We start from the raw sequence: 27,238 nt of genomic DNA on the forward strand, positions 1-27,238 counted from the left end.
GGTTGTCCAGAATTATTGACTGCTTGTATTCTAGCCAAGGAAGGCTCAGGTTCCACGCGTAGTAGCCAGGTTTATCCAGAAATAAAGCTATCCAAAGAGCTGAGAACACAATATTTAAACAATATTTTGTGTGTTCAGTCTTATTAGAAGCCATGTACATGTTTCAACTTCTAAAGCCAAAGGTTTGTTTGGATTTCAACTACACATGGACTTACGTGATGCAGAACACAAAGTGCGGGAATAGAGCAGAATAAAACACACACACACTTTTAAATCAAAGTGTCAAATCTCACAAAAAAACAAACAAACACAGAGCTAGTAAATGTTCAATCAAGTGAGGGTGAAAAAGAAATGCCAACCCTAAATATGATTGATGATAGAAAACCCAACCACATATGATACCCCAAGGAATACTGCTGGCATCATTGCTCAATCAAATTCAAATTGCTGGTATGAATGCTACAAACGAGTAATAAAATCAAGTATTGCATGCATAGGAAGCCTTCTTCAATGCATGCATGCGTGCGACTGCGGGTCGAACTCACCTATTTGACAGGTTTTGCCTTCCCACTGCGGAGGGCATAGACATTCAAAGCCATTTTCCAAGTCGATACACGTCCCACCCTGAGCACAAGGACTGGAGGCGCATTCGTCCATGTCTGAGAAGGCAAAGGCATGAAGTCAGAAATCCTGAGTCGTCTGTGTAAACGTGATGCCCCCGAGACGAACAGGGAAAGAAGCAGAGATTGAATTCTTACTGCGCCATATAGTTTGCCGTGGCATTACAGATGTAGCTAATTTGACAGTGTAGAAGTTAACCCTGACTTGTCCTTTTTTACATTCTCAAAGTTAAACACTGAGGTTTTGCTGGGTCGTTTGTTTTGGTGTTGAGTATGTGTTTCTCCTCTATGTCCTTGATTCATGGTGACACAAATGCAAGTGAGGCCAAGATTATGTAAATCCAATCTAAGCGAGTCTCTCTTTCTTACTGGGGTAACTAATCCCAGTGGGGCCCTATGGGACCGGGCCCCCTGCAATCACACACGTGCACATAAGGCAATGAATAAGACTAAGAAAAGAGATGGAAGTTAATGTGTGTGTGAGTGTGAGTGTGAGTGTGAGTGTGTGTGTGTGAGTGTGAGTGTGAGTGTGAGTGTGAGTGTGAGTGTGAGTGTGTGTGTGTGTGTGTGTGTGTGTGTGTGTGTGGGAGAATGATTAAGAAGAGCATCCATTACCACTCTTCTATGGTTTATTAGCAACAGTAAATAGAATTAGTGAATAGAACTGAACTCAGTGTTATACATTAATCAGGAGAGAGCACACTCAACAAGGAAGGAAAGAAAAACAAACACTAAAATTAGGAGGAAACATGGAAAGCTACAACTGGAGAGGAAGGGATGCTATGTCAAAGGTCAACATGCAACACAAGTCCATACTGCGAGCAATGCAGGGAAGAGAGGTGAGCAGGGGCAAGGGGGAGGCTCTCACCGCTGGCACAGGTCGGGCCCTCCCAGCCAGGGGGACACTGGCACTCAAAGCCTGAGGTAACCTCATGGCACGTGCCACCGTTGGCACAGGGGTTGGACACACAGGCGTGCTCCGCTAGCAAGGGAACAGAAAGGAAACAATTTCAAAGAAAAATACAAAAAGATACATTTTTCATCTTACTGTAAAATAAGAAAGATTTCAGGACAATTCAACCCTGAAACATGTTATACATACTGCAGGAAACTGTTTAGGGCTACCGTTTTAGAGCAGATGTTAGATTTAAATTCCATCCAAGAATAACATTTCAGAAGGTCACCTGGGTACAATACAAGCCATGGTGAAACATGCACTGCAGAGTGGTGTTATGTAGTTTTGCTCTCACCTATCTGGCAGGTCTTGCCAGAGTATCCCTGTGGACAGGCGCACTGGTACTCATCTGGCTCTGTGTTCATGCAGGTGCCTCCATTGACGCAGGGCTGGTGGCGACCGCAGTAGTTGAGATCTGGAGCAGACGGACATGTGCAACATTTTTTATCAGTTATCAGTTACTCACATAAGCCTTAGCAGGTACTCACATAACCTTTGAGGTTAATCAACTGGCAGCAAGGTTAGGGTAACTTAATGCAAGTAGCTAAGGCAACACAACATAATTGTTTTTTTTTGTTAACAAAGAAAAATGACACCAAACTCCATCAATTTTAGAACAACATGTTACCAGTACCAAAACATGAATTACAAATATCCTTCAAGCAGACAGACAGATGGACAAGGGCGAAAACATTACCACTTTGCTGAGGCAAAATTGCTCTGTTGCCATTAACAATTGTCTCATCTGTTGCTATGAACAACTGGCTCCAAGGTACCATAATAGAATGACTGCAAATTTTGAATTCTTATATTTCCTAACCTCCTCCTAGATGGCCATCGATTAGCCCAAAAGAGAGAAATACAGTGATTTTAGCGACATTACGTTTTATCCAATGATTAAACATATATAATGAAAGCTGACAATCTGATAAACCATGTCGCCCAGCGTTATCCTTTAATGTAATATCAATATTGAATGAGCCAAGATTTAAAAGAGACAAGACAATTTTTGGAAGGATTTTTAAGGTGCACAATTAACTAAATTGTGCCCTACTTGATCCTTGAGCAACATCCGCAGACTGCTTAAGGCTAGGTGAGTTAGCCCTAAAGGCTGGTAAATAAATGAGCAGGGATCTGTCTCCACCAGGGATCTGAGGACCCATTCTCATCCCCCAAAAAGCCCTCCGTGACGAAGGGACACGGGCAGATCGAGTGTCCCTCCTGCCGCTCAGATCACACAGGCAGAAAAGGCAGTATCCAGTCACCAATCCCCACCACAGACACAGAGGACAGTCAATCAGGGAAGTGATTCAAAACCAGATTTTAACAAATTAAATTGCTTTTCTATTCTAAATTGAACAGAATTTTCTGAAATGTTTCTGGAAAAAGCCACAATAATATTTGCTAACTGAATGTTCTGTCTTGTAATTGAAATTTGATAAACAAAATGAAACCTAAAGCTATGTGCATGTGAAAGTGAGATTTCCCATACCTTTATCACAGAGCAGACCCCCCCAGTTCCTCTCACAGCTGCACTGCCAGGGCACGACACAGGTCCCGTGGACACAGCCTGGGTACGGCACGCAGTCATCACAGAACTGACCCTGCCAGCCATAGTTACACCTGTCCAAAACAACACGTTACCACGGTTACCATCATCTCCCATCAGAAAGAACTGTGAAGAGGCATTTAAGAATTGACTGTTTTGTATATTTTGTAAGAGCTTTTTTTGTTAAGATGCCAGGAAGAAAGAAAGGGACAAAGTAAAACATGAATGATAATGGTCACAGCAGGATTTTATCCCGTGGCCGAAGATAGGTGAGAGTGCCATAGCTGGTAGAAGCCACTACAAATCAGCAGGTCCTTTTGAGCATGGAACCATTTCTACAGAACCTGACCAGTGCCACAGGTAAATAAAATAAACTTAAGGTAGAGCCCACTGACTGTCCCCTCAATCACCTGCTCTGTCTATCGAGTACTTTTACATCTACAGAAATAAGTGCAACCCTAGTAACAAGGGTTACAGTTACCCTCCGTTGCTGTACACAATAGTACCTGTTGGTGTTTGCACACTTGCTTTGTCTGCAATCCAACTATATCATGTTCTGCTGCTCTAATGTACTGTACTGCTGCACTGTCACGGGGGCTATAACCTGCCAAATGCTTGTTGCCTAATTGTGCATAGCAATAGAATACTGTACATAAAAGATACATAGTATCTAATGGGCTGGCCACACCAAGCACATTAATTGAATTATAGTGATATTGCTTTAAAAGAAAAACTAACTCAAGTGGATGGCAGAGTGCACGCCACAACTATAACAACTATACTGTATGAACAATACAGTTAGAGTTAAAGTGATCGGTGTGGATGGCCCTTTAATGCTATGCTCCACTGTCCCACTGCATTAAATGGTAATAATAATAATAATCATGGGTCAGTATAATAAAATAACAAAACAACTTACAAAATGAAACAAAACTCCACACATCTACCCTTACATCACTCATCTGTCTGCTTGTCTATCCATGTATATCCATCCATCCTTCCCAAGGCCTTGTGCATACTAATCTTAGTCAAGAGTGACATTCCAGGGCATGAGGGGTTAAGAATACTTCCAGTGGCTCCTGTGTGAAGGGGTAGGAGGGTGGCATGCCGGTTCCGACAGTGTACGGCCAGGACCACTGTGGCATTATGTGTGTGTGTGTGTGTGTGTGTGTACATGTGTCCATGTATCTGACAGCACTCTTGCTATTCAAAGGCTGTGGTGTCGTTGGACCAGCTGTCTTGTCAATTGGCTATTTTGAGCCTGTGCTCTCTCGGAGACGGCACCGTCAGGCATGACGGGTGGCCCGACAGCACTACTTCGTTCTCCATGAGACGAGGCCTTCAAAACGATCCGTGTAAATTCTGTTGGTTGCAGGAGTGAGGGGTGCATTGGGGATGGGGGGGGGGTTTGGGACATAGTTGACATACCCTTCCCACCATAGGCTATATGATTAGCTTGGAACAGCTTGATGGTGATGTTAGCGAAAGCGCTAATGGAACTTTAGCCATCATCACTGCATTTATTACTGGCTTGGCTAGAGGGTTGTTTGGAAACCTAAATGTAGAACTTGGTTCGCACTTCACATATGCTGCCCACATTTTTTTTGGCAAATTTTGGCGATGTCTGAATATACAAATCAGATCTAATCACCTGCAAAATAACTGTGAGGACAGTCAGTCCTAAATCAGCCGGAGCTCTTAATTAATCTCTTTGAACTTCAAAAGGTTGTGCACTGAGTTGATTGATTGGGCCATAAAAGTGTCAAACTCGTTATGTGCTCGTTAGTGCTCTCTCTAATCAATTAATGTTCACTCTTGCATTTTATTTTCCATTTTGCTTCCGAGGATGACGCTGACAACTCCTAAGGACTAAAGCTGCTTCCCACTGTCCCAGGAGCACAATGTGTTGTGTGTGTAACTTAAGGCATTACTTAGGCATGCCTTGATTGGGGGAGGGGGGGGGGGGTGTTTGCCGGTGATGAAGAGGTGCATCATATCCCATATGTGGCCATTCAACAATCGCTTTAACCATCTGTTGTCATTTCCTTTTTAGGGCAAATGTACATCACACTGGGATATTCATTTCCTTTCCAATGCGCTGCCATTCAAAGGGAGGTGGGGGGACTGCAATGCGGAAGATGTGAGAGGGGGGGATGGGGAAGGGACGTGACGATTCCCGGCACGTTTTTGGTGGTGAAATTTACACACCGACACCTCCCTTTCCTCTGACCCAGACGCAGCAAGTGGGATGAGATGCTTGGTATTCCGGAGGATTTTTCGGTGGGTAAAAATACGAGCAGGCATTGCCTTTTTCTCCTGAAGTGTCACGGAGATGTCCTCGCAGGAAGCGGAAGGCAGACACAACAACGCGTTTTGCTTTGACAACGGAGGGTGCCTCCATTAGCACCCAGTGTCCCTTGTTAACTCGCAATCATTCAGCACTTCACTCACTTCCTTCCTTGGTTCTATCTCCCTATTACATTTTGCATATATTTCAAACTAGTATTACTGTAAGTACTATGTATTTAAAAGGCTCCAGCTCTCATTGTCATGAAAACCTAGTACAATTAAGTGGGGAAAGTGATAAAGAATACAAATGCAAATATAAAAGTATTTCTTGGAACATCTCAAAAGCTTGCTGAAGATTAATCTGCTACTTTAAAGGGATCTTACTTGCATTCCCCGGGGACGGAGCATCCTCCGTGCAACAGGTTACAGCCTTGCTTGCATATCGCTGAGAGAGAGAGAAAGAAAGAGAGAGATTAAATTTCCCTCATAAGAGAGAGAGGAGAGGATAAATGCAGGAGAGGGGAGAGGTTACGAGGTGGTGGTGGTTGTAGGGGGTGCAAGAGGAGGAGAAGCTTGTTTGTTTGCTATAACTCTAACAAGTGTAACAAGACGTGAGAATTGATGGCCCCCCCTGTGACAGGGGGGCTGGGGGTGGGACAACTTTATGGCCAGCGTGTACTACATGACCCCCCCTCCTAAAAACAACCCAGCCTCTCTGCACTCTGCTCCTCTGTTCACCCCCAGTCCTCTAAGGTCAGCCAGGATGATTTATGAAAGGCCTCCCTCCATCCCCCATCCCACTCACAGTCATGCACTCACTAGCTGTCCCCAAGACATTGTCACTCACTAGCTGTCCCCGAGACATTCTCACACACAACACACACTTTATTTAAGCCATTTTAAATCCCCAATTTAACTCATTGTGTTCAAGGAGGTATTTGAAATTGGGTAATGTAATATCAAGTAAACTCAAGGGCTAAATGTTAATAACTTAAATAATAATAATGAACTCGGGGGCAAAATGTAATGGTAGGTATTCAATATTATTAATTGAAGTCATTTAGAGCGCATAAGCATCCTACTCTGTGTAGAGTGAGGTAGAAATGTAATTTCTAGAAAATGACTAACAAATATGTACAAGATAATTTAAACGTATGTTTTAGCAAGTCAATGACACTCAACATTTTGAGCGATAGTCAATCACTATACGTAGCTACAAACCCCAACATCGTCCATTAGCTTACCTGTTGTGCAGTCTTGGCCCATCCATCCTTCCAGACACACCCGGTTGCCCGACTGCTCGCAGCGATAGTGCCCAAAGTAGTCGTCTCGCGGCACGCACAGCTTGTTGCACTTGTTGCCGTAGTAGTTCTCATTGCATCGCACGCGAATGCGGTAGATGAGCCGCGCGACCGGCCCATCATGTGGGATGGTCTGCCAATGGTCTCCAGGATTTATCATACCCGTGTGGATGCTGCGTTCAATCAACAGCTCCCCATCAGCTGAAAAAAAGGGCGGGAAAAGTAAAAAGATTATTACTGTAATTTCTGCCAATGTACTTAGTCATTTGTAACATTCACAGAACCCAACTAGTTCAACGCTGTTCAGGAAAAAGCTGGTGCTGGGTTGCATCTTAACAGAAATGTCTGCCTAAAAACCTCCCTTGCCACATTTTAATCTCTGACCACTGAATAACAATACCCACCAACCTCTAAAAACAGCCCAAGACTGAGGACGGTGTCCAACAAAAAGACCACCATGAATACAAACCGAGGGGGATGATCAGGCCAAGGTCCCATAGTATAAAGCATGTGTTTACCTTGGTTCCTTGCAACTCCTCCTGACTTAACAAACAAAAGGATGCTGCACTGCATCTGCAAGCCAAATACCCAATCGCCCTTCAACTTTAAAAAAGGTACAATGAAACGAGTAATAAAAACACACACCAAAATCCTCCCTTGCAGCTTCCGGTTTCATTTCCATCACCGGGATGTGGTATATGACAATTATTTCTGTATATTTTAGTTGCATAATCTTACAATACAATATTATTATTTTTAATTTAAAGAAGTTTGGGAAAGAGGAACTGGGCACTAAACAGCGGCTGTTTTCTTATCAGCCCTGGCAGACACTGATCATGCTGTCATCAAGCACATAATTGAAGGCTTGTGCAACTATCGATATCTGATACTTTGAGGCTAGAAGTAGGCCCCATAACCAAGCATTTTGGACAATAAGGAGTCCAAGGTAAGGTAACCCTGTACCCATACATTTCTTTCGATTAATAAACATTTTACAAATATATATACAAATTAATTTAGATCCAAACATTGCCATCTGACGGTAAAATGGAATCTAGCTCCATCTCAGTATTTTGACACAGGAAATCAGTACATGTAAATTGCTGCCATGGGAATAATAGCAGGGTGTTCTGCCTTTGAGAGCAGGTGCATCTGATATCATGGGTGGGTACTGGAAGGACTGGGTTAAACATGGTGCATCTGCATGTCACAGGGCATAGGCTGCACATGGGTACTGGGAGGACTGGGATAAACGATATCTCGTAATGTGAACTATGCATTTAGAATTCAGCATTTGCAAAACGAGGCCCTTCATGTTGATGGTTACCACTCCAGCCACGGTCACCACCCCGCCACACCACAATCTGTTCACGCCACTACTTCGACAACAGCTGGGCAAGTGTCTGAAAACCAGATTTTTTAACCGATTCTACGCAGCTAACATCACACTGTTGAACAAGGCATGAACGCCACCTGCCGCCAGGCTGTAATACTTCCCTCATGTTTGTCTAGTCTCCCTATGCTGGATTACCTTCCCTCATGTAGATTACTTTTTCATGAAGATTCTACTCGGCGTGGTTTCACCTGAGGTTTTTAACCATGTGAGATCTGCGTTTTTTACCTTTCCTGTTGCACAAACTGGTCTATTCAACCGCACCTTAAGAACATTGTACCTTTTTTTTAATATGATGCTAATGTTTCTAAAAGAACATGTACACACCTGCATATGCAAATGTTCTAAACATTTCCAAACACACTTTTTTCTCTCTACACCAAACCTCTTCGCCCAAATAGGCAATCTACAACAATATGCCGTGTTGCAATGCTTTGAGCTTGTAGATATTTTTGCCAAATGTTTGTCAATTATGACATGCCCGGAATAGGCACGCATAGGGTTCATGTGGTTAAGCCTCTCTGTGTCAGCAGCGCTGCTTGGTTTCTATGGGGCAGGAGGACGCAGGTAACTACCGTCTAGCCTCTCGTGCACCAACACTCACATTAGACATTCAGGTTTTCCTCGGTGAGGCCAATGGTCAACGCCAGCCTCCACAAAGAAAGCAATCTTTATCACAGTGGGATCAGAGCCGTCAAACAATCTCTGTGGAAATGGGGGGCCCGCGATTTCCTTTACCCTGCCGCTTTTGGGCTGCAATGTGCCGTGCGCGCGCCAACACACACAAGCACACACGCACCTTCCTCTGCAGAGCACCGACACAATGTCAGACAGAATTAAGCAACAATAACAGAAATAACTCCCGGCAGTTTCCAGATAGAGAACAATGGGCTCCGGGCCCGAGGCGGGCCCTGCTGCCGTGGTGTCTAAACACGGAGCCCGGCCGTACAGTCCTCCCCACTTCCTGCTCGATAAACACAAGGCAAACAGCCGGCTGGTTTTCCTGAGGACATGGGGGGGCCATACTGGAGGACATGACGCTGGAAGGGAGGGAATTGCACTGAAACACTAATAACTGCTTGTGAATGCTGAGACACAGGTGACAGTTGGACTTATGACTTTTTGTTCTTCTGTATGGTGCATCAGCTGTGGAACAAGCCAAATAGCTTCTTTAGTTAATTGACACCATGTTTCAGTCAAGGACCTTCTTCAGACATGCCTGCAGAATAAGGTCCTTGACACGTTGCCATTACATAAATTCTGTATTGAGAAAGTGAAGACAGTGTCAGGTGTTTTTGGATAGACGGAGATCTACGTCAATGGCGGTGAACGATTGGATTTGAAATGACGGAGATAATAAAATAAAATATTTTTTCAAAAATAGCAGATCTACAAGCTCACTGGGTGTTGCGATGCAATGTGTTGTGAGCATGTAGATCTGCTATTTCTGAATCCGGACACATTGGCCAAACCGATATAGTCGGTTTGGCCAACTAAAAAAGTAACCCAGTTCATTAAAACTCTGCCAATTTCACTTGTTTATCCAAACCTTGGAGGTAACAATTAAATACAGGCCTGCCTTGGAGATAAAACCTTTTAAGTCATGTCCTAAATACTGCGTAGAGCCCACAGAGCACATGGCTCTAAACAGTAAAATCCAGGGTGTTAATTTAACTCTGAGAGTGTACAAATGGACTGTTTGTACACTCTGAGTTAAATGAACACTCACTAAACAGGATTTTACTGTGTAGTGATGAGCGAGGGGGTTAACCTCCAGCCCTGTGTCAAGCCTTGTTTCACTGTCTGCCAACAACACTGACAACTGTTTCAGACTTGAATTGTTTGAATAGCTGGTCCATCCCATGTTAACATAATAGTCACAGTTGTTGTCACTTAATGATGTAGCTCTTTGAGCAGATTTGCAAATTAATGACAGACGTCCTACTGGTAACGTGTTGAGACAGGGACAACACATTTATTTGCATAGATTTGCATAGCACTTTTCTATAAACAAAAATGTACACAGTGCACTACACAGCAAATGTATGTATTAGTAGTAGTAGTAGTAGTAGTAATAATAGTAGTAAAATACCACAATTAACATTGATAACATAATATTATGATATGGCACATACTGTAAAAGGAAGTGCTCATGGGAAGATCATTTTATTCTTCCATGTTGCCACCCAAAAGCAAGCAAGCGGTAAATTAACACGTTTTAACTGGGGTGACAGTGGCTCAGGAGGTAGAGAGGCAGCTTGGGGATCAGAAGGTTCCTGGTTCAATCCCCGGCTAACCCTGCGTTAGTGTGAAAGTGTCCTTGAGCAAAACACCCTAACTGCTCCTGAGCAGGTTGGTGCCTTGGCATGGTTTCCTCTGCCTTTGGTGCGTGAATGTGTGTGAATGGGTGAAATGAATGCACGCTTTGGATAAAGGCGATGTCATGGAATTTTACATTTTGGGGGCATTAGTCAAAATAAGTCACTATATTAAATACCATTTTGATTTCTTTGTACTTTCTTGTACCGCATTCAGAAATAAAGTCAAGTATTTGAAGTGAGGGAAATTGTAGTATTTTGTGTACCACATTACTACACATTTTGTTCCATGACACTACACTGTTGTAGATGACAGGACAGACGTACATTACAACTCAGACATTATATAATGTACAAGTATAAGCAGATCAAGGATTGGCCAGTATTTTGCCATGAGCCACACTGGAATATAAAAAATATAGTGCCTAATTCACAAGACATGCGTATGATCAGATTTGATACATTTTTTTATTGATGAGAAATGACAAATAACATATCACCATGTCTTTTAAGACAATGACAGAACATAAACGGATTATAGATTTGATACTAAAGCGTTCATGCGTTTCCTGAAGCATAGATTAGTCTGATTCATAATTATTCTTTCAGCTGAATTTGTCCGATTATGTGGATCACACCAGATGTAAACATCGACTGAAGAGCTCTTCTTGTGTGGAAATGATCTCAGCCATGCTTCTAGCAAGAGGTTGTCTGTAGGTCTATTTCCACATCAAAAATATGTATTACTCCATTCATTGACTTATCACTTGGTATGTTCATTAAACAAAACTGTTGATAGCCAACATCTCACACAAACACGTTATGACTTTGATGCCAGTTCTTCTGACCTATGACCACTATGACCTTTTGTGTTAACCATTTAAACCCAAGGCAACTCTCCCACGGGATCAAGTTCATCAGGAGAAGGCGCGCAACTCAAGGGGAGTCTTGAGGTGTAGTCTCTTACAATTTAACTGGGTGCAAATTCTTGACGATACACAGTGAAAGGATTATCCGCACGCTCTCTCTCTCTCCCTTTAGTTTATGTTCTTTTTATTGGAGATTTGCACAGCAGCAGCAGTCTACCTAGAGAAACGGACAGGTTTTGGCACGTCGGCCTTCCTTGGCGTTTCAAACCATTTAAACCATTCATTACTTGGTCCCTTCCTTTACTACAAACTCATAATCACTGAATTCTCTGGCCTATTACAACATGCTCAGAGCAGGGATGCTACGGTGTGGTAAATAAAACATTTATGCAAGATAAACATAGCATGCCTCCAAATCTCCATAAAGAAGACAAGACGGAACCTGAGAGAAACACTTGGAGACCGTCTGTTTTAGTGAGAATAATTTGCATAAAGAAGAATAAAGTATTTCTCAGATCTTAAAATAAAAATCGAATCATGTGGATCTTCAGATAGACGTGGGAATGGTGTGGCTCCATTGTGGCTCTCAGACTTCCAGTGGCTAGCCTGTGACTTTAATTGTCTTTGACGCACCTACTGTATGACTTACTCCATGACTTCGAACCTCATTCAGTTTGTGAGATTATCTTGAAAATAAACACAGAGACACAGAGACCGACCCTCTTATAGACGGCAAGCATCCTGCAGAGCCACGGTGTAAAAACCTTGCGCCCAAAGTCAAGGTATGAAACTTGCAACACACTTGATGGCTCTGAGGACGTATGGGATTCTACCCCAGAGTGCCATGAATTCCCCACTTGTCAGTCGTAGGGTCGTCAGCTTAAACTACGACCTGACAGGACACTCACAAAGTCAAACATGTTCCCTTGTCATCCTCCACAGGAGTTGAAAGGAGTCTTTGTTTCACAAGATTATGTCCCTTGAACCCATGACATCAAGGCTGAAGTCAGCTGATGGTTGTGACATAATGCTAGTCTTCTCTAGTCTTTGAACGAGGTGCAATACTGAAAGTAACCTGCCTGAGCTTCAAAGTATTTCCAACTTTCTTGTGCAATCTGGTAAAACATATATTTAACTTTTCCCTATTCTCACTCATAACCAAAAATGTTATCCAGCTGCTATGGTGAAAAGGTACCTGCTGAATACTCACGTCAAGAAGGGAATTACAACCAAAGCTAAGCTGGCAAACAATATCAATAATTCCAAAAGACAATTGATGGAACGGTTCAATGCAGACTTGGGTAGATTTGGGCTACAGAGTTCATTCAAAAACCCCTGTGATGTCATGTCTAGCTCACTTCCATTGTCCATATTAGTGGAAGTGCTTTTGATGTTATGGACAAAACAGGACATGATGAGCTCAAACAAGCAGTGAGTTTGCATTATGAAGGACACTTGACATGAGTTGAGTTTGCACACACACAGACACAGACACAGACACACACACACACACACACACACACACACACACATCAACCGTGCCCCAATATCCACAGATCAAAGTAAAATGCACACATTGAGACACCATTATCCTACATTCCACACCAGGCCTCTCTTCCTCACAGACTAGGTGATTGCTCTAACGGGAAGAAAGGGTTCTACAGGAGTCCGCCCAAGGGACATAGCTAAAGGAAAACAGGATACAGCTGGGGAGCGTTGACGGTCGGAGACGACACCGGCTCAGAATTAAGTCTATCATCATATAAGGAGTCTTGGTCCAGTCAGTGGGTTATAACATCTACCAAATCATGCCTTGGAATCCCGCTCGTGCAACGGTTTAATTTGCATTTCAAATTTGCAATGTTTTCCCGAACATTCTATGGGTGTGGTGGCGACGTGGCGTAATCCCAATCTCTGAAAGATTGTTTTGAAAAAATAAACTAACAGTAATGATAAACAATAACACAACCATCTGAGTTTTACAAAATGGATACAGTGACTAATGCCTCATTTACTTGACACACTATTACGACCAATATTGACACAAAAATAATGTTGTGTCTACAGTATGTGAAACTTTTAATAGCACTGATGGTAGCTGAACTAAAGTGTGCTTGTACTCACTGTTGCGTGTGGTGTTGTCCCAATCCCAGGCCTCTACGATCAGTGTGTATGCCCTCTAGAGAGAGAGAAAAAGAAAAGGGAAGAATAAGTCAGGTGTACACAGCGCACACACGCACGATAATACATTTACTAACAAAGACACAAAACGAATGCAGAATTTATCCTATGGTCACCACTGCATGTACCTAGGCCAGGGGTTCCCATACTATTCCATGGCAAAGACCCCCAAATAAACAATCGCAATAGTGCAATGCACATCTAATCTCACCCAGGCGCTGGACAAACAGCGATTCAACAGAAAACAATATAATAATAATGCAATAATGGAAATATATCAGTGTTGCAGACTTTATTGTTTTCCCAAATAGCCATCGCCTCTGGCTGTTTTTATAGTGAAATGGCTTAGAAAAAACAAAATGTGAAAATCTGTACTCCTGTGCTCCAGGATTTCACTTTCTGCTATGGCAAGCACCTTGCAAGAACAGGGTTGTTCACCCTGCATCTTTCTTTTCTAGGATGAAATCCTAACAGGACATTTTTTTCCCCTCTTACCTACAGTAGCTACCGTCACTCTTAAGTCAAACGGCAAGCAGTGGACTTCCCCAATTTCCTTTAGGAAAAAGGCACCTCAGGTGCTATGACATAATGCCCTTTAAAGATGGTCGCTTCACCCCTAAGCACACAGCCACCTCACACAACTAATATCAGCAATCACTGAGGTACGTCAGATGGAAGAGAGGGATCACCTCGCTTTTACACTTCACTGGAGGATTCATTCATGTTGGTCTGACCGCCATTCAGCCCTTCAACTTCTGCTTACACTCCTTGGGATATTTGTGGAACACAAATAAGAAATGGACAGGAAAGGATGAAGAGGAAGGAAGTGAGAGATGGTCAAAGGAAGGAAGGACAGAAGGTTTAGAGGAGACAAAGTTGGCCTTTGATCGTTTCCTCAAGCAACTGTGTTATGTCTCTGCTCTCGAGTCACTGGTGGCCATTGAAAAACAGCTTTATAAGTTATAAATAAAATATAGTTATCTGGATTAGTTAATTCAACACCTTAATAATAATAAAAGTGTATAGGATGAAACGATTAGCCTAATTGAATATTCTCCTTATTGATCGACTGCTAAAAAAAAATGTATCATTTATTTTATTATTTACAGTACTGACAATTTATGGTCTAAGACAAGTAATCGCATAGATGAATCGAATGATGGGAAAAAATGAACAGATTCAATCAATTACGACGTTAGTTGCAGCCCTAATCCTTGGTTTTATTTCCAGGTATTGATAAATTGTAGTTATTGTGGAACCAAACCTATAGCTGCATGCATACTTTAGATGTACAGGGTCAAAGTTTTATGGTCGTCACGTACACTGGTGGTTTGGGTTTGCGACACCCATTTTTTAAAACCAACCATCTATTCTGGGAGGAAATCACAACCATGAGGTAAGTATTCTAATCCCATATTGTTAAAGAGCAACTTCGCCGATTTTTTAATCCTATTAAAAATTATTATGAGAATTGAATGGCAAAACGTGATTTTTGTCCAGTAATTCAGCATTTGTTGTCTCACATCACCACTTGTGCCGATTCATTGAAGGATCAGTAATCAAAAGAGAATTCAAAGCCTTTCAGGTGGGGATCCCCTTCTTTTGTCCATGTTTGCGATGATGCAACAAAATTTAGTAAGTAGTGTGCAGCGCACATCTGACACCAGTTTGACCACACACAGCTGAGGCTTGACGACCAAGCTAACCAGAGGCGCAGGGGTAATCTAGCTGGCCTGCTGCTGGGCAACCAGCTGACCTAAATAGCACTCATTACGTCACCAGTGTTTCAGTGGCAGCCACGCTGTGACTGCATATGACCTCTAATGTAGTGTCATTGATATGACATTGACACAGGACCGGTTGTAGAAAAAGCTTAAGACGAGTGTTTGGGATATGGATAGCTTTGACAGAAAGGGAGGGAGAATCTCTGATTGCAGCACGGGGGACTGTAATACATCGGTGTGTTGTTGATCTGGGCGAGCTAGTTGGTTGGTTGGGTGGCCGGCCACTGCTGGGCTGTGGGATTAAGTGGGCTTGTCTGGCAGTGGGTGGTGGTGGGAGGGAGGGAGGGAGGGCGGGCAGGCGGGATGGGGTGTTGTTGTGGAAGACCAGGTTAGAGAAGAGAACAGGAGAGAACGGTAGGCACCGTGTTAGACGAACCATTTCAGGGAAGCCAAGAAGAGACTGGCCATTGCCCGCGCTGGAGAGAAGTGATGGTTAAGACTGGGAAGAAAAGAGGAGAAGAAGTGAGGAAGGAAACAGAGGGACAGGGCTAGATGTGCATAGGAAACAACAGACAAACAGCCTTTTGGCTTCACGACACAAGGTTGTGTGGCCATTTCTTGCTGCTGACAGTGTGAAAACTGCATTCCGCCCACCCGTCCCATCAGACGCACAACAGATGCAGCATCACCAAAGATGGATTATTTGACATGAACGCGGATCATCCAACGACATGCATTGCGGCTTCTGACCTTTCCACCCCCCCCCCCCTTACCCTCCCTCCCCTCCTGTTGTAGGGCGGGCACCCCCGTCTGATCGTGTGAGTGGGTGGGTGTGTATGTTTCTGTGTGGTCACACGTGAAAGAGAAGCCAGTGGTGTGCGTGCGCGCACAGGCGGTGGGTGTCTTGCCATGAAACTATTATTTGCCATCCTGTTGTCAGCCAGCTTTTTAATTCCTGTGACAGCATGTTATGTATGAGTGCAATGCAGAATCTTCTGCACCTAAATCTGTGTGTGTCTGATAGAGCCCGACCGATATATGGGTTTGGCCAATATTAGCCATTGTTTGACGTCATCGGCAATTATGCAGCTGGTGTGTCCCGATTTTTTAACCACTTTCAAACTGATGCCCCAATTTTGGGCATGTCATTAAAGGCAAACTTTTTCAAAACAAATAGGAATTAAATGTTTTAATTGTACAAAATATCAGTAAAAACAACGGTATTCGGTGGTCTAGGACTCTAAAATCGGACCCAAAAATATGGCATCGATCAGGCTCTAGTGTCTGATGGGTTTGACTGAGGCCACAGGCCAGTCTGGTTTCCCACCGACCAGCACAGTCTGTGATTAGCTGGATTAAGTGACAGCTGCCCAAATGACTGGAGCTAGATAGATGGATAAATGGGGGGAGGGAAGAGAAGAGGCTACCAAACAAAGACCCTTGTCTCCCACACCATAACATACACCCCCCCCCCCCTTCATTCAATAAGCAGTGCAGGGTTGAGTTAGTTTGAGCAAGCAGGCATACATGCGCACAATCACCGTTGCAGGCTAGACCAGCTAAAAAGCCAGTTCATGTCTATATGCTATACTGATTAATTTATAATTCAGACATTCAGCAGACTGCAGTTAAAGATATTGTAATGAAAGTTAAATACAAGCAAATCAATCCAACACCCACGCATCCCTTGATGGAATGCACCAATCAAAACTGTGACCCAGGGTCCTTGGGGATGTACGCTGTCAGAGTCAAATCTCCCAAACTCTGGCAAGCCCTTCCCCTAATGGATTACAGGATTTACTCAAAGAAATCCCTGTCAAGCTGCGACGAGGGGACTGGCTATAGCCTATGTTTACATATCACATGTGACTTTGTGTAATTGCGTATGTGTGTCTGTTTTATGATGCAATCATGCACCATGTGGCCATCAGAATTTACACCAGCCCAGAACACAAGGACAAGAATGTTGTCTTGGGTAAAAAGAAAAGAAAAGACTGGTTTGATTGGAACAGAGATTTGTCACTCAGGACTGTACTGGTGAAGGAGGCTGGTGGGATGGTGGGGAGTGGACAGTGGGCTGGGCGTCTGGGGAGAGCCACAGGTGCAGGTTCCCACGCCAGATGAAGGGGCGGTGGTGGGGAGAGGGGTGGGGGCTACTGGTTGTAGAGAGGGGGATTGGAAGGTAGCCATTTAAATTAAAGGACTGGGAACTGAGTGAGGTTGCAATGGGAAGTGGAAGCTGGGGTGGCCTGGGGTCAGTAGGGCTACTAATCTACACTTCTTTTCAGAGGTTTCGAATGTGCTTGTGTGTGCGTGTGTGTGTGTGCATTTACTTTCTAAGAAATAAGGCAGATATGCGTTCCAAGCCTACATTTAAGTGAGTCAGCATAAAGCTGTCATACTTGACTTTTAAAATGCCTCATAAGTCATTGATAAGCCCCATCAATCCAGCTTATTAGGAGACTACAATACACCATTATTTTGTTGCCATTCATTATGGTGATATTTAATACAATTTCAATACTTATATTCGGAGTCACAGAAACATAGAAAATGACTGTACAAGACTTCCTCAGTCATTACGCTTGGAAACATCACAATAAATCTTTTTGTTTTGGCCATGTGCCAGTTAAAGGACATGGGGAATTACTACTGAATTACTGAACAACTGAAAGCAAATTATGTACATGATACACCCATTTATAAATGTTGTCCTGGGCAACAGCACCTCCGGGCACACCAGTCACCCAACACGAGGTGGACCGAGCTCAGGACATTGAACCCCCAACAACCTTCCGGAAGATGGAGGCGAGTCGGTTATCCAGAGTAGCAACTTGTCTGCCAGGCACACCTTTCCATTTGGTTTTGACAGCCCCTGAGGGGCTGAAGAAGCCCTCAGAAAACTAGAGACAAAAAAGGCGGAGCACAGAGGAGACACCAACTGAGTCACCAAGCAATGTCCTGCCAGGTTGCAGACAAAAAATAAAACAACTATTCGTATTCTATTACTAGGCTGAATACATTTCGTTCCTTCAAGCTATGAGCCACTCTGTCATCTTGTGGTGACCCAGAGTTCCTTCTCGTGGACTTTGTTAATCTGGCTGTGCATGCAACTCAACGACACTGAGTTTTATGCAGCTCAAAATGTATGAGTTTTAGGTTACGTGTGGATAGTTTACTTCCTACATTGCAATTTAGGCAAAAGGGCAGCTTCCCAAAGGAGGGATATTTTCTATGGTCTGTACTAGGCAGATGGGTGATACACGATAAGATGTCCAGGGGGCGCTGTGGGGGGGTGTGATATATAATAAAGATTTACAGTGTTTCCTCTAGGTTTACCACTTGGGGTGTTGTAAAGCAATAACGAGGCCAGAAATGTATTAGGGTGGGCCTTGACAATACAGGGTGGGCACTAGTTCAACAATAGACGTAGGCTACATAGTTTGAGGGACACTAACAACATTCATTAAGATAAATAATAATCTCATGTTTCTTCACCTTAAATGATTGATTTGAGATCTTAACGCCATGGTATTCTAATTGGACCTTCAATACGAATTGTCCTTTCAACAAATGATGCATTATTCAACTTGTTCTCTGTTAATTGATTCAATTGTCCCTCTACCCTCAGATGTATGGCCGTCTGTACTGTATGGAAACAGTCTCTGTGTGTGAGTATTTTGATGGTCAAACAGGCTTGGCTTAGATCTTTCCATTCTCTATATCCATTCTTAATACATTTTTGCTCATTTAAATTCTTTGGGACTTTTCATGTGGTTGCTTTTTGGTGCCAACGCATCTGTGTGATTATGAGCTATATGGAGTGTGGTGACTTGTGTCTTAGGTGACTGGCTGTGTTCTTTTTTTTATGATGGTGTTGATGAACTATGGAACTCAAGGAACCCCCCCCCTTGTATGTCTATGACAGTTGCCATCTGTGAAAACAAAAATAATAATCAATAGCGGTGGTACGCTTATGTGTTATTTGCAGTCATTGGGCTAAAACACCAGCATGTTCCTTGAATCACTTTCAACTTGGCATCCCTACATTGGGAATGTTGTATTAGGCAAAAACATTGACTTTCAAAAACTTTCACTGTGAAAATAGCAGATCTACAAGCTCACAACACGCCACATCACACATTGTGAGCATGTACTGTAGTTTGGCTCTTTTCTCTGTTCATCGTACAACAGTATATAGGGCATATATGTGGTTAAGATGTCTTTCACACAATGATACCACTAGCCAACTCTTTCCCCCTTGTCAATGGGAAACGCACTGAATGTCCTCTATCCTCCACCCCTTACCACACTCAGCTCCATGGGGAGTTCCAGTGACAGCTCCTGATTTATTGCCCTCTGCAGGACATAAGGTCGTCTCGATTCATCCCATGGCCAGTAATCGCTGCATGTAATCTTCATTAATCTGGGATGTCAATCCCAGCTTTTGGTTTTACTGGGGTTAGATCTATAGAGTACCGAAATCTGACGTCAAAAAACACGCCTCCAGGTTGATGAAGATTCTTTTCCCATTCAACATCCCATGACTTTTCTTTTTATAATCATGTAATATAACAACTGTGTTGAGGGAAAAAATGGGGGAAAAATTAGTCTGGTCATTTTACTCATGTGCTTATGAAGAATCAACTTATCAAGTACAAATGTATCCAAAGTAAGAAAATAAAAGGCTGCCTACAAATCAACTACAATTCTCAAGCTTAGAAACTACTACATCTCCCATTACACACACGGTCACTGCACAGTGCCACCAGCACATGTAATCAGCGTCACGTCATGCTGCATTGGATATCTTTCTTTAATGTAGAAAATGTAGCATTGACGCTTGCAGAGATTTTCATCTCCATGTATGCTCATATATGGGCATATCGGTCGGATCGGCAGTTCTGGACAACAGAGTATCCGACAGACTTGACTCGAGTTCTCTGCGATATGTGCACAAAGTTTGAAGTTGATCGGTCAGACAGTTCCCTACTGAGATAAGTAAAGGACAGATAGATGCACTCGCATACACTCACATACGCAGAGATATCATGCATTGTACACACATACGCAGAGATATCATAGCATTTAGAGTAGGAGAAGCACAGTGTGCAAATCCATCCATATGGGCATACTGATGACATCCTGGCATAAGGGACGAGGACAGACAGATACAGAGATCTACATACAGTAGGGGCATACAAGAGACAGACGGATACAGAAATCTCCATATATGGGATAAAAGGGATACAGACAGACGGGTACTATGACAATGGGTACAACGGGTATTGCATAATTGGGTGGGGGAATGCATTCCCAACTTGCACCCTTCCCGAGGAGTAGAGCTAAACATCATCAACGATACAGAGCCAACAGAACTGCCGAAATCTCCATCATGACCCAGTCTCCAGGCCCTACTGTGACTAGTGATAAAGTCTCACTTACATAGTACAAGGGCTATCGCCTGACGTCTGGTACATCTCGCCCGGCCCCCACACACACACATGCCCCCATACCAACCTCCCATCTTCCATATACCAAGCAATTCCTAGCTGAAAGCCCCCATACACAGTTCGTCCCACCACAGTATACTGTGTTATTAACCAACCAGCCAAATGAATGATAAAAACAATTGCCAAGCTGCCAAAATTTGCTCACATGTGATGCACTGTGAGCTTGTAGATCAGCTATTTTGCCGTTACTAAATGTAACCGAATGGACCCTTTTTGTGAACTGTAAAAAAGCAGTTCTTGGAGAAACTGTGTGGGCTCGCTGAAAGCAAATATCAGTCTTTAACCTTGTTTCATAGCTAATGTTAGCTCACTAGCAAGCTGTTGTTTGCACAGCATACATTGTCACAGGTGAACACAGCTGAAGATAATAATGCAACTGTAATTATGGGCTCGAGCTGTCCATGCTGCAACACATGAAACACTCAAAATTGTTATTAGCTTCAGCTGCGTTTACCAATCAAATTGGCAGCAATATTTCTTTCTTCTTTTTACCACTTAAGATAGATGGAAGAAGTAGCCTACTCTTTTTTACTTTTACTTAGCAATAAGACAAAATAGAAATACTAAAGTGAAAGGCCCGTTTTCAAAACCTTTACTGGAGTACAAGGTATTTGCATCAAAATATACAGTAAAAGTACAAAGTGCCTTCAAATCTGTCAAACCTTTTCAAAAATAGCAGATCTACAATCTCACACTGCATACCATTATGACATTTACAAAATTGTATTATTATTTTTTGTCTACGCCAGGCCGAAGGTGATTTTTGCAAAACACATTTTTGATATTACTCCTACAGATTTTGTTTAAACATCACCCAAATCGGCCTTTTTGGCTAAGATTGGCATCTAAAGTTTGCAGGAGTGGCTCGTTTTGCACAAAATGCCTAGAATCATGTCTGATTGCCGTGAAACTTTGCATGCACATCCCACCAATCAACATATTGTGTCTGTGCAATAACTTAATCAACATTAATCCCTCAACTTCTACAGATCTCCTCTATAATTCCTAACATTGCTGGCCCACGATAACTATAGGTAGGTTACGAACGTAACCCTGGTTATTTGAAAAATACTCACTCAATGTCTCGCTATGGGAGAGCGCCCGTGATCACGCCAGGGGGCACTCTCCCATAGCTAGACATTGAGTGAGTATTTTGAATAAATATAAACCAACCTGATCGTGGTCCAATAGAGTCAATGTGGGGGTCTGTGTCATGAAGTACTACTGAAGCATAGAGTTACTGAGTAATGTAAATCAAGAGAAGCAAGCGCATGCAATGCTTGGTTCATCAAGCTTTGCAGAACCATACACTACAAACATTAGGTTGGAAAACAATGTTAGCCCCTTGCTGTGGCATTTGTCACCTAGCATGCTAAGTAACAATGACAGATTGTCTGATTCAAAGGTTGCTGCACCACATTAGAGCAGAACGCCCCACTCATCTCATCTGAAGCTAGGCCCCCTCAGGGATAGATCTATGGTCTTCTGTCTAATGGCTAATGGGAGAATGGCTTCACCCTGTGCACTCTTTAGGAAGAATGACCCAGTGGTCTGCTGCATCAGTTAGGCCAGTGGTTACATCAAGCATTTCCATATCAAGGACCCCCAAATTGATATGCATTTGACCATGGTCACATTTGAAAAGATTTTGTGCCAGGGACCCCCATAAGAGAGGTTTTGTGAACATTTTCTTATACACAAAAAAAAAAACTTTCAACTATTTCACATTTTGCCGGGGACCCCCTTGAACTCCCTCTAGAACCCCTGGACCCCACTTTGAGAACCAGTGAGTTAACCATCAATTGAGTGCCATTGGTATTATATTGCAGAGGGCTCTCTTCACATGGTGAACGAAATAGTAGACCCAAGAGAAGGTCTCCTCTTCACTTGGTGAACAAACGTCTTTTGATGTTAGATACGGATGTCTACCACCCCACACTGCAGCAGCAGCAGCAGACTGCAGGTCAGGGCTCCCTTAAATCAGTGCAGTCTGAGCTCCTCTATTTAACCAGGATTTTCTGCAGCACTTTTAAACTTCAACAGTTGTTGGTCACCTTGACTGAAATATTCCTGCAAATATGTATATCTAATTTGGATCAAACTGTCCCCAGAGTTTCAAGGTTGGATACAGTGATTTAAACAACATCCATAGCCAAAAAGAGTCACTACAGCAGTAGAGAGGTGATGCATGGACCTGCGAGGTGCATTTTAGTTTACACTGTACTCTTTTTGACTATTTAGAATGGATGAATGTCTGTGACTCAATCAGGGTCCCAAATTAACAGCCGCTAGTAGAGATCATGTGACAGTAAATAGATTTTCAATTACATTTTTGCTTAGTGCTCTAATTGAATTTAAAAATCATACCCAGTGTGAAGTGGGCGGTGTGTGGTCATCACAACATGACTCACTTTAAAAAAAGGATAAATTACTTTTTTTAAAGTCCATACTGCTATTCATAGGGCTGCACATGTGTCATGTGTTTCGCTAGCCAATCACAGTCCTGAATTTGAAAGTCAGCCAATCACATTACAGTTAGTGGTGATGACACTAGCTGTAATGTGATTGGCTGACTTTGCAAAAGTATCGATTTGCTTTAACAATGGAAGGGCTAGGGGGTATACAAATCTTTTGGTCGGTGTCCAAAACTCACTTATACGGCTACACCGCCCCAAAAATAGAATACTATTATACTTTTAATAGCCTAATCAAAGCTCTTTACTGTTTTCCAAAATAGCCAATTCAAATGTTCAAAAATAAATAAATAAAATACAGTGGCTCCCGTTTTCCAAACATGAGAGTTCTGTACTTCTGTGTGAGTGCACGCCTTCTGGTCGTATGCGCACTTACAGGAGTTTCGTTTTCCTCAAGTTGCTGCTGCTGGCATCATGTGAGTATGTGATGTGGGATAATTTTAACAAGCTAGATAAAAGAACAGTGAAGTGCGAAATATGCAGCGTAAACCGTAAAAACCCTACTCGGTCACATCCATAGCCACTTTGACTGCATTTGCAGCCGTGAAACTGCAAAAGGAACCCAGTACAATCAAATGCAGGTAAATGTAATCTTTAGTGAGTAAAGTATGGAGACCATCCACACTCTGGCCGATAGGAAAAATGTATTTCCTAAACTACTACTGTAGATCTGCCGTGCTGTGTGTCATTGTGCATACTGCTACTATATGAGCTATGCTGATTTGCCTCAGTCATCAAACTGCACAATTCTTGATCGACGCAAAGCAAGGTTATAATATTGATCCAGATCATAATTCTATTGGAAAATACGATGTTATTCAATGAAAATATTTGTTTTTTACATGAAAACCCCACAGTTGTCAGGGCTGTTTTAGCTTCTCAACTGGAAGTTTGCAAGGTACTTTATTTCCCTGTGTTTAACTTGTATAAAGGGGCATTCACACTGAGCACTATAACTATAACTATATCATTCACCATTGTATTTTTTTTTTTATAGTTGGTGTGAACTCTGCCATCCACTTGAATTAGAACAATTTTTAAAACTGTATTTTTATAGTGATAGTTACAGTACTCAGCGTGAATGGCCCTTAAAGCAGCACCATGGACAGCAATCATGAAGAATTTGCAGCTTACGTGGCGGTTGCCTCTACTACGAATCACTGTTGGGGGGGGGGACCATTGCACCAAAAAAACGAAATAAATATAAATTGCATTAACCGTGTAACTGTTAGTATTAGCGGTTACTATTTCTTAACAGTTACCTGAACAGCCGTAATACATAGCTAGTGTAAATACATGTGTACTTAATATAATCCCAACAAAATAATAACAATAAGTCATTCTGTCATTTGTCAGAATGGTATTACTTGACAACAAGATACCGTGTCTAGATATCACATGGCCACTCTTCTACCTTGAGTTAGGTCCAACCTCCACACACACACACACACACACAAGGAATTACTCCAGCAATAGAACCGCCATGGCCTGTGTCAGATGTCACCGGACAGCGGTGTGCCGTTATCGGACACTCTCCTGAGACTTATCCCCACCTCCAACCACCATGCTAGTGACCCCTCTTGTTAACAAGCTGCTCTTGTTGGGGCTCGATTTTCAACAGCCACTATACAGTAGCTGGTTTAATGCTGTGCTGCAGTGAGACAATAAGACACAAGACAGACACATTTCCACCTGGTGGAAAGCATCTTCGCATACACTTAGGGCCCATAAAACATTACAAGAGAAAATTAATTCACCTCCTGGCATGGTGAGAGGAAATGGGTTCTGAGAGCAGTTGGAGACAAGAGGACAGTGCAATAACTTGACTGTGCTGTGTTGTGGAGGTGTGGCTCTGGACACAGTAGCTTACTGGGGGCCCTGTGCCAAAGAGATGTCGCGCTGAACGCAAGGCACTTGGCTGGTATGCACTCCAACTGTGTGTACACACACATGGCCCATTGAGCATGCTGCTGCTATGCCAACAGGGTCATTAAGCATGCATTTGCAATACAACAAACTCCTCCCCTCCAGGAGCCAATTAACCAGCATGAGCCGAGTTTGCAATCTGATATGCAAAACAAACACCTTACCATGCACACGCACAAACAAACAAACGACATAAATGCCATTGCAAGTGACTCATTATGCCCATCACAACCAAATCATGAACCAACAGGAGTCTTTTAATAGAAGACAGGAGATAGTGAGTCATATGTATATGCTAACCTTAAACCTACCAAACAACTACAATGATAATAATGGGAGCAGACCACAGTAAAAAATATTAATATGGATTCAAATAGAGCATTTATACTAGATATTTCTTAAGGATTAAATATAACAACATAAAACAAGTTAAAATATTTGGATCACGTGTCCATCATAATCTGAGAATATTCAAATGGAACTGCAGGTTTAAAAAAAAAAAAAGAACAAAAAATAAGAGCAATATTATTATTTTTGCATCCAACTACGATCAGAGTTATACAAGTAGTGTAACTCCTCAGTACATTGCGTGCATAGGGGGTGGGCAACAGAGAGAGAGCTGTGACCTGAGCAGAGAATTAACTTACCTGCTCTGCAAGCCATTAATCGTTTATTTTCACCCTGAATACTTATTTTATCATCCCCAAACGCCTAGTCTTATGTGCTTTAGACATGTTACTTTTAGGGCATGGCTCCGCAAGGTGATTATGTAGGCTGCTAGCCTACGTAAGTACATAATCAACTGTTCATGCATCTCGTTTAGTTGAACGAGATGCATGGTTTGGTTGGTTTATTTATTCTCTGTAATATTACACCACACAATGCGGTGTAAGCTTGTAGCTCTATCGATAGCTTGTCACCTTCCGTCCTGACTAGCACTTTCTACTTTCTGTTCTTTTTGGCAAGTAACACCTCTGCATGATGGAGCAGATAAATTATGCTTTAGGCTCCGACTCCGTATGCACACACACAACCTAGCTGTCACACAATCTCTCACCAGTAAAATGTTTTTCCAGCAAATCTCTTAAACTAACATTTTTATGAAGAATTTTGTTGACTAAATTAGAAATACCAGTAGATCACTGGCTTTACATGCAAGTGGGGAAGTGGTTTAGCTAGTGCAGCAATTGTCCTTCAACATGAATGGATTAGCCTTACTCCTGATGTAAAGCAGCAGGTAACCTGGCTGTTAACTCTTTAACTGCCAGAGTGTTTACATTAAAAAACTCACCCACTGCCAGAGATTTTGCTATTTTCTTACCTTTTCAAGTGGTCACAGAATATTTATCACTATATGAATAATTGGACTTCCAGTAAAGTCCCATTATTACATTAGTATTACAAACAAATTCAAGAGTACTAGTGACAATTTGACTGGTCATGTAACAGCACCTGCACAGTGCGCACAATTAATTAATTAATTAACAGAATGCCATGGGCCACAAAACACATGCGGGTTTAACAAACACATCATTAAAAAAAAAACAAGATCCCATTGGTGAAATAACTTTCCCCCTTGAACCGAATGGAACATATTCCACACACACACAACTATATATCATGAACAAAACATCAAATCGCTTCCAAATTGGAATCGCATGAGGGGCCTCTATAGAGCGTACCTCCAAAAGCTATTTCATGTCTGCCCTGAGCTGTTCTAAAGTCCAGCACAGTGACACAGTTATTTCCTTCCCATTTAGAGAGTGCTGCACGCCTAGTAGTCGCCTACGTACTGTACCTGTAGGCAGGTTCACAACATGTGCATCTGTGCCAGATTATCTACATGCATTGGGCGAGTGCCCATTGACACCAGACAATTTGCAGAGCTGAAAATGTAAATTGTTTGTGTGCTCAGAATGAAACGATAACCACCAGATAAACCATTTTTTAAGAACTTGATTTTCATTATTCCCATGAATAAGAAGAAAACAAACTAACTGCTGTCTTTGCACGGAGACAAGCCGTGAGGATTGATAGATTGCCAAGGCGGCTGTAGCTTAGTATGGTAATCAGGTGGTCCCCAGTTTGCCTCCTGGCACCAGTCTGTGTCAAAGTGTCCCTGAGCA

The 27,238-nt window shown here is 42.6% G+C and overlaps 1 protein-coding gene across 2 annotated transcripts in view; it reads right to left on the reverse strand.

The window, feature by feature from the left end:
- jag2b (jagged canonical Notch ligand 2b) overlaps window positions 1-27,238 on the reverse strand; it is a 54,639-nt gene that overhangs the window by 17,676 nt on the left and 9,725 nt on the right. For both annotated transcript variants that reach the window (XM_084081915.1, XM_084081914.1), the window contains exons 3-9: window positions 13,419-13,473; window positions 6,658-6,915; window positions 5,798-5,858; window positions 3,068-3,198; window positions 1,871-1,990; window positions 1,489-1,602; window positions 546-659 (exon numbers count right to left, since the gene is read on the reverse strand). In XM_084081915.1, the coding sequence (XP_083938041.1) occupies window positions 546-659; window positions 1,489-1,602; window positions 1,871-1,990; window positions 3,068-3,198; window positions 5,798-5,858; window positions 6,658-6,915; window positions 13,419-13,473 (853 nt within the window). The remainder of the gene's footprint in view (window positions 1-545; window positions 660-1,488; window positions 1,603-1,870; window positions 1,991-3,067; window positions 3,199-5,797; window positions 5,859-6,657; window positions 6,916-13,418; window positions 13,474-27,238) is intronic.

This window comes from Gymnoscopelus microlampas (genome assembly GCF_963454915.1).
Source record: "Gymnoscopelus microlampas genome assembly, chromosome: 16".
Lineage (NCBI taxonomy): Eukaryota > Metazoa > Chordata > Actinopteri > Myctophiformes > Myctophidae > Gymnoscopelus > Gymnoscopelus microlampas.